The following is a 12,940-nucleotide window of genomic DNA, read 5'->3' on the forward strand; positions in this document are numbered from 1 at the left end:
ATCGTTATCTGACTTATTTCACTTAGGACAATACCTTCTAGGTCCATCCATGTTGTTGCATATGGTAAGATTTAATCTTCTTAATGTCTGAGCAACATCCCATTGTATTTATGTGGTACATTTGTCTTTTGATTGGAGCCTTTAATCCATTTACATTTAAAGTAATTCTTGATAGGTGTGTAGTTATTGCCATTTTATTAATTATTTAATTACTTATATTGCTCTTTTAGTTCAATATTTTATTCTTTTTTTTCTCTCCTCTTGTATGTTGGTGGCTTTCGGTAGTGCTGTGTTTAGATTTCTGTTTCTCTCTTGTAGAGTTTTGGTTTTTGGTTACCATGTTTTTCATATATGCCAAGCTATGTTTATGGCAGTCTATTTTAAGTTGATGGCTGATTAAGTTAGAACAAATTGCTACCATTTTTCAACCCTCCATGTTTATGTTTTGTTATTATTGTTTTTTACTTATTTTGTTTATGTTTGTATATATCCCTTAATTCTCTGTTGTAAAAATCATAGGGCTTTAAGTCTGAATTCAACACAGTCTGTAGACATAAAATAATCCTTAGTCCATAGTTGACTCTATTCATATCTATTCCCTTCTATTCACATGAAATGTCTAAAATATAGGCACAAGTCTACAATACTACATTCAATTTAATTATTTTGTTCTATATTTCAAATGCTACAAAGTATAATATTGACCCAATAAGTCTAATTGCTTTATAACTGAGTAACTAAATGATTAAAAGCACAAAAAGCAATTAGACTCAGTTGATCAATATTATACACTGTAGCATCTTAAATTACTCTTTGGTTGTTCCATATTCTTAAGCTAAATGTGTCAACATACCAACAAACTACCTTATGGTGCCAAAGTAATATTAGCTATCCTGGCTTCACATCAGTACCCCATGTCATCAAATAAAAGAGACAGCATCGTTTCTGGAGTCTGCCTCATTACTGTGAAAAAGGATACTTCTTATAAGACCTCACAAGTGTTACTACTTTTTGACTTGCATTGCATCCAATGCCCAAGCTAAAGCAGTACTAATTAGTTTAATCCTGGGTTTCTAAACAAAATACTCTAGGAGACTGGTATACTTGGCTGCACACTGGAACCACTTAGAAAATGCTAAGACCTGCTTCCCACACTGAGAGATTCAGATTTAATCTGCCTTGGGTACACTCTGAGCTTCGGGATTTTCAAAAGCTAATAGGTGATTCTAACATGTTGCTAAAGTTAAAATTCACTGTCTTTGAGCAATCAGACTTCACGTTTGGCATGGATTAGTATCAGCATAGCATTAACTTCCCATTCAGTGTGTGAAATGGAATGGAGAGTGTAGATACCTGAATAAAATTAGTTACATGAAGAAATTGCAAGGGAGAATGGGTACTAACATCCACACTACTTTCCCAATTCAATATTACAGCATCTATAATATGAAATTAAAAATAAAAAGACTTTGGCATGGGAAAATCACATTATAGAACTAGAGTTTAGGAGGATATAGATGAATATAATAAAGTATATTAAATAAGACTCTAAAATGCTTTAGAAATTTATATATGAAAATAGAAAAAGCAAGAAAACATTCAAAATTTCAGTATATTGATATTCTGTTAATAAAAATATATGTATAGGGTGACCCAAAAATGTATAAAAGCACTTTGAATAATTATGAAGGCAGTGTTTATTAAAATACATTTCATTTTCAAAATTGAGCTATCAGCTGTTAAAGTATGTATACATTTTTTGGGGACACCCTATATATAAAAATAAAACTTACATAAGAAGAAAGCTAACAAATATTTAGAAATATAAAAATTACTAGAGGCCCAGTGCACAAATTCCTTCACAGGGTGGGGTCCCTCAGCCTGGCCAGCGAGTGGGGCCTATGGGACTGCTTGGAAGCTTGGAGAAATTGATGGTAGTATAACAACTAACAAATTAGTTACCCTCTATGGGAGGTTGGCCGGGGGGAGGGGCCACAGGAGGTTGGCCAGAGGTCCTGATCAGGGCAATCAGGGCCAGCTGGAAAGGGGAGGGACCATGGGAGGTTGGTTGTGAGAACACACTGACCAACAGGGGGCAGCTCCTGCATTGAGCGTCAGCTCCCTGGTGGTCAGTGGGCTTCATAGTGACTAGTTGACCAGTTGTTCGGTCATTCTGTCACTTGGTCGCTTAGGCTTTTCTATCTATATATAGATTATGAGTTTATTATTTCATTAAAATTTAAAATTAGCATCTTTAAGAGCATCTATAATAATAAAAGCATAATATGCTAATTAGACTGAACAGCCAAACAACCTTCAGGATGTCATTCCAGATGTCCTTCCGGACAAAGCCACAGCAGCAGGGGCCAAGGCAGAGGCAGTTAGGGGTGATCATGCAGGCAGGCAGAGGGGTTAGGGACAATCAGGCAGGTAGGAGAGCAGTTAGGGGTGATCAGGCAGACAGACAGGCAGGCAAACAGATAGGAGCCAATAGTCCTGGATTGTAAGAGGGTGCAGGCTGGCTGAGAGACCTCCCCTCGCCATGCATGAATTTCGTGCACCGGGCCTTTAGTATATGTATATATAACACTCGCACTCCTTTTTATTTATTTTAAAAGAAGATATCAATTTATAGGAAGAAATATGTGAAACAGATGATGGAGAAGGGAAAACGGAGAAGGAAAGTAAGGCAGAGAAATCTCTTGTAAAAATGTCCATCAAGAATAACCTGTCTCTCAGGACCTAGGTAGAACATATATATAAATATTGTCCTATTTCCTCTCTCAACCCTTCTGTACTTGGTTTGTCAATCCTTGGAAGCTTGGAGAAATTGATGGTAGTGTAACAATTAACAAATAACAATCAATAACAATTGTTATTAAAAAATAATAGTTAATATGAAAACCAGTGAAAAATATCAAGAGCTCAGAGAAATGAGCACACTAAACTATGTGCTTCAAGTAAGGTCACAAAACTAATCTTGTTCTGCAGGAGGGCCTGGAGGCACTCTTTTATCACAGAGATGATATATGCTTTCAGAGGGGCACTGATTTCATTCAGAAGCTTAGTATTGATCATCCCCTATGGGCCAGGACTGATTATAGGAGATGCTGTTACCAAAATTGGCTCCCTGTAAGGAATGGTGATGATAGGATTTTGGAATTTAAAAAGACCAGGTGACCTTCTAAATAACCTTTAGAGCAAGTATGGCCAATTATAATGATCACCAAGGTTAGAGAGGCAGTAAGGGGGACCCTGATCCTTGAAGAAACCTGGAGACACATAATAGAACACATTGTATCTAGGGAAGAATTGATTAATGGGTAACAAAGATATTTCTCAATCCACACAATCAAAATAAATCAAGAATGAATAATTAGAAAGCTAAGGGAAGCCTCTCCAGCTACAAGTAATGATCCCATGCCTGGGTTTTGGAGCCCAAACTCACTGGATAAAGGAGAGGCCAGGTGCCTAAGAGAAAACACCCTACAACACCACATCAAGATACAGTAATGATTCCACCAACAGGACCTGTGGCCATTTTCTTCTGTAACTACATTTAGGAGGAAAAAATGCCAAATAATTTAAGGCTGTTGGATGTGAATTGAATTTGACATTGATATCTAGGTTTCTGATGCTTCATTGCCCTGGTTATAGAATGGGGGCATAAGGAGAGAAGGTTATAAATGCACCTGACCCAGATGTAGCTCACAGTGCATTCACTGGTTCCAACTGTCATTTCCCCAGTTCCTGAATATATGAATACACCCATGATATCATCACCATTATCAAGGTAACAAACATATTCCTGTCCTCCTAAAATTTCCTTGTGTTCTTGTGTTTTTGTAGTCTGTATATGTTTATGTGAGTAGGTATGTGTATGTGTTGTGATTAGAATACTTAACATGGGATATCTCCTTTTAATATATTTCAAAGTACACAATACCTTATTATTAGCTACTAGAGGCCCGGTGCATGAATTTGTGTGTGGGTAGGGTCTGGCCGGCCTGCCCCGGTGGGGGCTGATGGGGGCTGAGCCGGTGGAAGTGAGGGGATGCAAGAAGTTGGCTGGCCATCCCTTCCCCCAATCAGGGTGTGGCGCCCAATCAAGGGGCTGGGCCGGCTGGGGAGAGGGGCCATGGGAGGTTGGGGCGGTTGGCTGCCACAGTGCACTTCATAGCGACTGGTCATTTTGGTTGTTCCAGTTGTTCTGCCATTCTGGTCACTTGGCTTTTATATATAGAGATAGGTGCTAGTGAATGCCTTCATCTTAGAACTGAAACTCCTGGGAATGTTGGTGGCTGATAGCTATGAGAATTGCCCTCAGCTGGAAAGAGGCACTCCTTTTTAGGGGGGACAGCTCACACCCAATGTTTGGTTGATGCAGGGACACAAAGAATGATCCCCTGCTCCTAGGTCTGAGACAACTCTACTAGGTCATCCTTGCTTTAGAGCTCCCAATTGGATTGGGGAGTTTCCATACACTTTGCACTGCAATTTGTCTTCTGCTTCATTCTGCATCTTTATTTCTCCCACAGATGTTTTCTTTTCTTTTTCAAAAGCTTTATTGTGATATAAATATCTACAAAAACATTGCACACATTTCAAACGCACTCCACAGTAAACTTCTAGCATGCCAATTTTCATCTCAGAGTTTAATTCCTGGGGAATTGAACCTGTAATGCATTCACCATGAGTGAGTGCCAAATGCTTTTATTTTACTTCTATAAATATATACATGCAAGAGCACAAACATATGCCTTCAAAGTTTTTTGTTTCATTGCTTACAAAAGCAAAAAAATAACACATAACATAAATGATAGTAAAAGGGTACTAGTTATAGTATCTGGAGTAATTGAAATAAGTTATATATATTTATGTAATGACTTGGAAAAATACTCATTTCAAGGTGTCATTGTATAACATATAAACTATAATATATAAACTGGATTTCCACTGTGTTATATGTTAGGATATATGCACTTTTGTATATGTAGAAAATCTTTGGAAGCACAAGAGACAGTATGGCTTATAGAGTAAAAACATATACTTAGAGGGTCAGGAGTTACAGATTCAAATGCCTTATAGTAGTAGCTGTGTAAACTTGCTCAGGTCATTTTTCAGAGTTCTAGTTTTCTAAAAATGTATGTGTTAAAATATCTTTCTCAAGGAAGAACTAAATTAACTACTACCTGCAAAATATATAAAGATATACTTGGTATAATGGGCACATTGATTAAGACTATTATTATAAACTAGAGGCCCAGTGCATGAATTCGTGCATGGGTGGGGTCTGGCCAGCTTGCCCTGATAGGGGCTGATCGGGCTGGGTGGGTGGTGGGGGAAGGGATGCGGGAGGTGAGCAGGCTGGCCTCGCCCTCGATCTGGCTAGTTGGTCGGCTGCAGTGGGCATCATAGCGACCAGTCATTCAGGCATTCTGGTCGTTGGCATTTTATATATATAGATATGGATATATTGAAGAGTGCATTGAGTGGGAAATGGAAAATTGTAGTATTAATACAATTGTGTAGCAGTAACTCTTTTACCTTGGAGCATGCCATAGTCTTAGAATACAACAACGTTTTTTCATACAGTGGTTTACATTTTGTCCTAATTTTGAAGGCTCCTTTTATTCTGTAGCCTGGATTAGCAGTCCAACTTTCTTATTTTTCCTTTTTTTGTTCTGTTTCATCTTTTATATATAGCAATCTGTCTAAGCATGGTCTCTGCCCATAAAGAAGATAAGTATACTTTCTATGGGTCCCCTCATGTCCCTCGCTGAAATTTTTAGGTCATCTCCATCCTTTAATTTCATCCATGTCAATCTTCTTGTGTGCTTTTACATATTAACATTTTAATGGTGTTCTTCAGAGTGTTCTTTAATACTGCTTTCTACTTTTAATGCTCACTAATAATATAAATCTTTTATTTGAAATAAATTTTAGCAGTCTCAATGAGCTAAAAGTTTTTCCACATTTTTCTCCAAGAGGATTGCAGTGGTTAAAAATATATTAGTGACCATTTTAGAATTCATTGTTAATATCGTTTTATTGACGATATTATTTACTTCTTCCTTTTTCCATGCCTCTCATTTTTAAGATATTAAAACTATAATACTATTTTATGACTCACTGTCTCATAATTTATTTTTTGCCTAATAGTTTTGGTGGGAATTTTATTTTGCATACAAGTAATGGCTGCAACAAACAATAGGTGAACTAATTTTTATAAGAAAAGATCTTTTAAGTATACTGTTAGTCTTGGATTTATATGTTTATAGCAAACAAACCTGGTATAGTTATGCAAAGCAGGTTCAAACATAGATAAGCATTGTCAAATAATATTTAATTATTACATACCAATATTTATAGTAAAGTAAGCATATAGAATGGTTAATATTCAGAAATTTGAATCTACTACATTTTTTAAAACAATGAATTTTTTTAATGAATTGTCTTTTTTCCCCTCTATTTTATATCAGTGAAGTCTACTTTACTTTCTGTCATTAGCTTTGGTACTTTAAATCAACATTTAAAATTGAAATATTGTTCTTACTTAGAAAGAATTCAATGTATTTTATGCTAATGAATTTTTGGTTCCCTCACTAGGGAAGACAGTGAATCCTATATAATAAAGAGGTAATATGCAAATTGACCATCACTCCAACCCACAAGATGGCCGCCCCCATGTGGACTTAAGATGGCCACCACAAGGTGGCTGGCAGGGGAGGGCAGTTGGAGGGACCAGGCCTGCAAGGGAGGGCAGTTGGGGGTGATCAGGCATGCAGAGAAGGGCAGTTAGGGGTGACCGGGCCAGCAGGGGAGGGAAGTTGGGGGTGATCAGGCCTGCAGGGGAGGACAGTTAGGGACAACCAGGCTGGCAGGGGAGGGTAGTTAGGGGTGACCAGGCCTGCAGGGGAGGGAATTTGGGGGTGACAAGGCCTGCAAGGGAGGGAAGTTGGGGGAGATCAGGCCTGCAGAGGAGGGCAGTTAGGGGCAACCAGGCTGGCAAGGGAGGGCAGTTAGGGTTGACTGGGCCAGCAGGGGAGGGCAGTTGGGGGTGACCAGGTCTGCAGGGGAGGACATTTAGGGGCAACCAGGCTGGCAAGGGAGGGCAGTTAGGAGCAATCGGGCCAGCAGGGGAGCAGTTAGGCGTCGATCAGGCTGGCAGGGGAGTGGTTAGGTGTTTATCAGGCTGGCAGGCAGAAGCAGTTAGGGGACAATCAGGTAGGCAGGCAGGCGAGCAGTTGGGAGCCAGCAGTCCTGGATTGTGAGAGGGATGTCCAACATCCTTGAAGGGGTCCCAGATTGGAGAGGGTGCAGGCTAGGCTGAAGGACACACCCTCCCATGCATGAATTTTGTGCACCGGGCCTCTAGTTAGAATATATTAGTCTATCTTTAAGCACATACTCAGTTAGTTTTCCAGTATTTACTACTGGAAAGTGTACACTTGAAATGTTATACAGTTGTGTTTATGCTTGTTTATTTTAATCCATGAAGACTGCTTCTAGCTGTGAGTTTGGAAAATCCTGGCAGATCAGATTGAATCCCAAATTACTTCATGGTTCAACCTAAAGATGAGATTGAAGCTCTCACATAAAAGTAGTTTTCCATCTATCCAAGACTAGTTCCTCTGACATGTACAAAAGCAGATTCAAATATAGGCATGTGTTGGTCTGATTATTAGTTATTGGTAGTGACTTTGTTCCTTGGAACTTATTTTCTACAAAATATCCATTCATCTCCATAGTCCTCGTCTTGGCATCATTAGTCCTATTGGCATATGGCCAGATGCTTTCCAGAGGATTTGATCCTTGTAAGGACACCACATGAAATCTTGGGCCACCTGTTATGTGAGATGATAAAACAAACCTTCAGCACATATGCTAAATAGTCAAGAATTGTAGGTTATTCACAATTCTTTTAAAGTAGTCCAATTGAAATCATGTACTCATGAAAGAATATAAGAAAAAAATGTGAATATTTGTGCAACACCCCTTAGAAATAAAGTGACTTCAAATCCCTTTTGTATAGTAAGAATATGAACATCTCTTCTATTTATTTAAATGTTTTATTAGAAGTATCAAATTGGATAATATATTTGACAATTTTAATATATAATGACTTGACAAATAAATAGAAAGTACCACTAGAAATTGAAGTGATACCCATTCCTTAGATGCATATTTTATTGAGCCATAAGTAGGGTAACAAATGCATATTAAAATTCTGTGGCAGAACCTAATTACCACTGTAGGTTGCTAGGCATTGATGACATCAGAAACCACATATACTTTTTGTTCATTATTGCATTTAATCTTTACAATTCTCTGAGATTACCAATTTTATTAAGCCCTCTGGTTCTCAATTACCCAAATGAAAGAAATTCAGGTAAGTCCATATGATTCCAACTGAAGATCATATATTAATATCTATATTTTCAACATATAATGTGCATGAGAATAAAAATATTCAGAAAATTCTTACACATCAAGGAATAAAAAGCTTAATAGTAGGCAAAAACCATGAAATATTTACAATACAAGTTAGTACACGTGATGACTTCCTAAAGGGTGTGGCAAGCAAATTTCAAAGCAAGGTGAAACCATGTGCAGGATTAGTGAATAAGTGATAGTACAATCTTTTTTGGAAAATAATCAGTTCCATTAAAGGATATAGCAGATAATCAGAGATGAAGAGAGTAACACCATAGAAAAAAAAATTAAGTTAATGGGTACCCTCTAAATAATTATTCTGGGGTAATAGGCCTTAACCAGGACAATCTAGGAAAATTATAGCAAATAGCCACCAAAAAAAGTCATTATTTTTTAGAAAGAAAGATAAAAATATCAAGGATTTTTATTCATTCTTAAAATAAATAACATCCCTAGAATAATTTTTGTATTTCTAAGGTATGAATTATTTTATTTGTAAAGCTTGCCTTTGGCAAACATACCATAGAAAGAAATATTCATTTTGCCTCATAGCAATCACTTTGCACACTACCAAATTAAAAAAATATCTATAAAATCTACCTTTTTTTATCAGATTGAATACAATGTTATGGAATTAGTAGCTACATTATTAGTCAGTTATGCCTAAAACTATCTTTCCTCCTATTCATTTTAGTATTAATTTCAACAGGTATCATATCTATTTAGAATTAATTTTAAGTACCAGTGCATGCTAGTCATTCAACTGTCTCCTCTCACTATATTGATATCCTCTGTACTTATTCAAACAGAATGGGCAAGATCTTCCTGGGGCTTTGACACTGAAAATTAAGCTATTTACTTAGTTTTTCTTTTCTTTTTCTTCTTCTTTCCTCCTTTCCTTCCTTTTTATTTCTTTCTCCCTTTCCTTCCTCTCTGCTTCCTTCCCTTCTCTTTTTCTCCTTTTTATCCTTCCTTTTTTTTCTTTTCAGCAAAATAATAAGAAGCAAGTTAGATGTTTTAGCAATGTAATATTCTTTTCAAGTTACCTTAATCTGTCAGTAAAGAAATTCTTTTCTGAAAATTATACTTCTAATATCTTCTATGCCTTGTCTCATGCTTTGTTATTTGTCAGACAGTACATTTACTCAAGACTGGGGGCTCTGCCTTGCCCGCAGACTGACAGGAGTTCTGTCTCTGAACCTGCCCACAGTTGTTGGTTGACTTTCACTCAGCCAGTCAATCAACAATCCTCACATTTACCCCATATTGGCACGTTTCATTATTGCCTGTCCATTTCCATTATTTGCATAATACTTATGTAGAAAACAGTTTTTCCTGTGAATTCCTGTCAGAATTCCTCTGCTCTTAGTAGCAGAACTTACTAGTAGCCTAGTTTGCTGGGAGATGTTTGGCTAAAAATGCAATTTGAAGTCAAATATTTCCAAGAGAATGACAGATATTGGATGGCTGAGACTTAAAATGAGCTAAAGTTTGTGATGTACAGACAAGATCCAGATGCCTTAATTTTTATTTGTTTGCTTTCTCTTAAAATTTTCCACATTATTCATATGTTAATAGGAAATATATTTTTAAAGCATACAAAAATTGAAACAAAGATGCTTAACATAAAGGTGCACCTTATTATAAATATTCTGGTCATTATAAAAATCACATGTTGCTAAATATTTTGAATTAAATATCACCTAAGGCTTATAAACAGCGATCCCATTGGTAAAACTTATTTTACATAAAAGAAATAATTGAAAAAATTTTCTCAATTGGTAATTCATCTCAATAATTGCTAAAATTGAAATTGGTAGCACATTTGTTCTCTGATATGTCTCAGTGCCTAACTATATTAGAAATTTACCAAATGCTTCTTAAATTGTATTTCAGCCAATGTAGTCAGTTTTGTAGTAATATACATTAAATTCTCTAAGGAAATCAGGCAAACTATTTTTAAAGTATGCGTCATTTATTGATCTTGTCATAAATAAAAAGGCCACATAGTCCAATGTAGTTATTACATTGAAAATACAATGAATACATTTGAATCAGCATTGTTCAGCTATCTTAAAATTTTATTTCAGCTGTGAATGTACATCCGGATGGACTGGACAAAACTGTGGTGAAGAAATAAATGAATGTGACTCTGACCCGTGCCTGAATGGAGCTCTTTGTCAGGAGTCTACCATCCCTGGGCAATTTGTATGCCTGTGCCCACCTTTTTATACTGGAACATTCTGCCATCAACACTCTAACCCCTGTGATCCTCTCACTGACCCCTGCAGAAACAACTCAACATGCTTGAGTTTGGTGGATGGAAATCATTATTGTATGTGTAGAGAAGGTAAGAGCTTATTTTTGTTTTGCTTTGTTTTTTTCTCTATGGATGATGGCTTCTTAAGAATGGGTGAGAGAATACCATTGGGGGATGTGGGAGTATCTGACTCCAAATGCAGGTATATACACGTACTGGGGGAATAATATAAAAAGTTAAATAGTAATAGAGAAAAGGGAAAGGGTGAAACTTTGTAGCTGTGGGCTCTCTCTCTCTCTCTCTCTCTCTCTCTCTCTCTCTCTCTCTCTCTCTTTTCTTTCTCTCAGAAATCCTCTCTCATTCTTTGCTAACAGTTTTTCTTTCTGAATAATCTTGTCCATGTACTGTTACTGGCAATACCAGGGCAAGAGTTTTCAAATGGTGTGCTGCTGCAGGCACACTGGTGTGCCACAAGAATTTTTAAAACATGCAATGCCTGGCCCTAGCCAATTTGGCTCACTGGATAGAGCGTCAGCCTGTGAACTGAAGGGTCCCTGGTTCAATTCCAATCAAGGGCCCATACCTTGGTTGCAGGCTCGATCAGGGCTCCTGTAGGAGGCAACCAATCAACGTGTCCCTTACATTGTTTTTCCCTCTATCTCTCCCTCTCCCTTTCACTCTCTAAAAATCAATGAAAAATATCCTTGTGTGAGGATTAAAAAACAAACAAACAAACATGCAATGCCTGACCATTTCGTCAGGGGCACTGATCTCTTTCCCTTATATTGTCAAAAAAACAAACAAAAAAATGACAATAGCCAACACAACAATAGCCATCTTGTGTGAATGAATCAAAATTATACCTATTTTGGAGGAAGGGATCAGATTGGCAAATAATGAAAAATATATTTTTGGTGTGCTGCAGAATTTTAGTAATTAGTTTCTGCGGGCCATGAGATGAAAAAGGTTGGGTATTGCTGATCTAGGGTCATCAAATGCTTAGCTGTAACCTTTCTCCTGGAGCTATCTATAAGCATTACTTCTTTCTGCTTAGATTGCTAAACTAGTATCATGTGACTGTTGTGACTACTTTGTACTACAAGAGAAAGACCAAGGAGGAGATAGAGAATGGGCACATCAAAGAATATTCTTGGAATCTCTGAATCCATCCATACCTGTAGTGAGGCTACTTCTAACTTTCTGGGTCACATCATCAGTCAATAACTTTACCTTCTACCAAGGATGCTTGATTTGGGATCTCTTCCACTGTAACTGAGGGCAGTCTGAGTAATGCACAAGTAGTCTGGATTAAAGGTCACTGCTCACATCCTGCTGGCTACACAAGGACTATTGCCACCTTCAGCAGTGATGCTTCTGCCATAAAACTAGCACATCATATATTTTTATTGTAACTGGGATGTGTCATAAGCACAATATAAAAATCACATTGTGTTTGGAGGTGTGCAACTATTATTTATTTCTTAATAGTCACTCATGGGTGCGTGTCTGGCTCTACTAGAATAGGAGTCCTTTAAAGATAAGAATAACACTTATTTAATCTTCTGTCCAAAAAGGCCAGCTTAGACTATATCAATTAATTAGGTACCTTAGTCAAATCTATTTCTGTTTGTTTTTACAAACTGTTCAAAACTTGTTGATTATATAAGGTAATCCTACCTAATAAAAGGGAAGTATGCAAATAACCATCACTCCGCTATGCCCATGATTGGGCCGGCGGCAGGCTGGGGGTGGGACTTGGGGTGGCCAATTGGGCTGACAGGATGAGCGGGGGGCGGGGACTTCCGAGTCCCCGCCCCCCGTTCCTCCCGTAGGCCCCAATGGCTGGCACTGCGGGAGGACCGATGGAGCTGGCAGAAGGCGCCAGTGGCGGAACTCGGGGTGGCCAATTGCGTGGCTGCCAGCAGCAGTTTTCCTCTGGCCACCCACGGATCGGAGTTCCTCTCGGGGTGGCCAATCGTGCCAGCGGGAGGTGCTCTGATTGGTGGGTGGCCAGAGGAACACTGCTGCTGGCGGAAAACTGGTGCCGGCAGCCAGGTGAAGGAAGGTCTATTGCACGAAACTTCGTGCAACGGGCTTCTAGTCTATTATAAGAATATAGAGGCAAGTGCTTGCACCTCTGTATACGACAGAAACTTCTGGGCCTTCACAGGGATTGTAACTAGAAGCAGAAACATTATTAGTAATTGTATTTTGCAAAAATAACATGCGTAGAGAGCATATAAT

The 12,940-nt window shown here is 38.0% G+C and overlaps 1 protein-coding gene across 1 annotated transcript in view; it reads left to right on the forward strand.

Moving 5' to 3' along the window:
* Window positions 1-12,940, forward strand: part of EYS (eyes shut homolog) — a gene marked incomplete at its 5' end in the record, with an annotated part of 1,363,978 nt that overhangs the window by 399,888 nt on the left and 951,150 nt on the right. Inside the window, 1 exon segment of the mRNA XM_079781621.1 lies at window positions 10,527-10,786. Coding sequence (XP_079637747.1) covers window positions 10,527-10,786 — 260 coding nt within the window.

This window comes from Cnephaeus nilssonii (genome assembly GCF_951640355.1).
Source record: "Cnephaeus nilssonii genome assembly, chromosome: 9".
NCBI lineage: Eukaryota > Metazoa > Chordata > Mammalia > Chiroptera > Vespertilionidae > Cnephaeus > Cnephaeus nilssonii.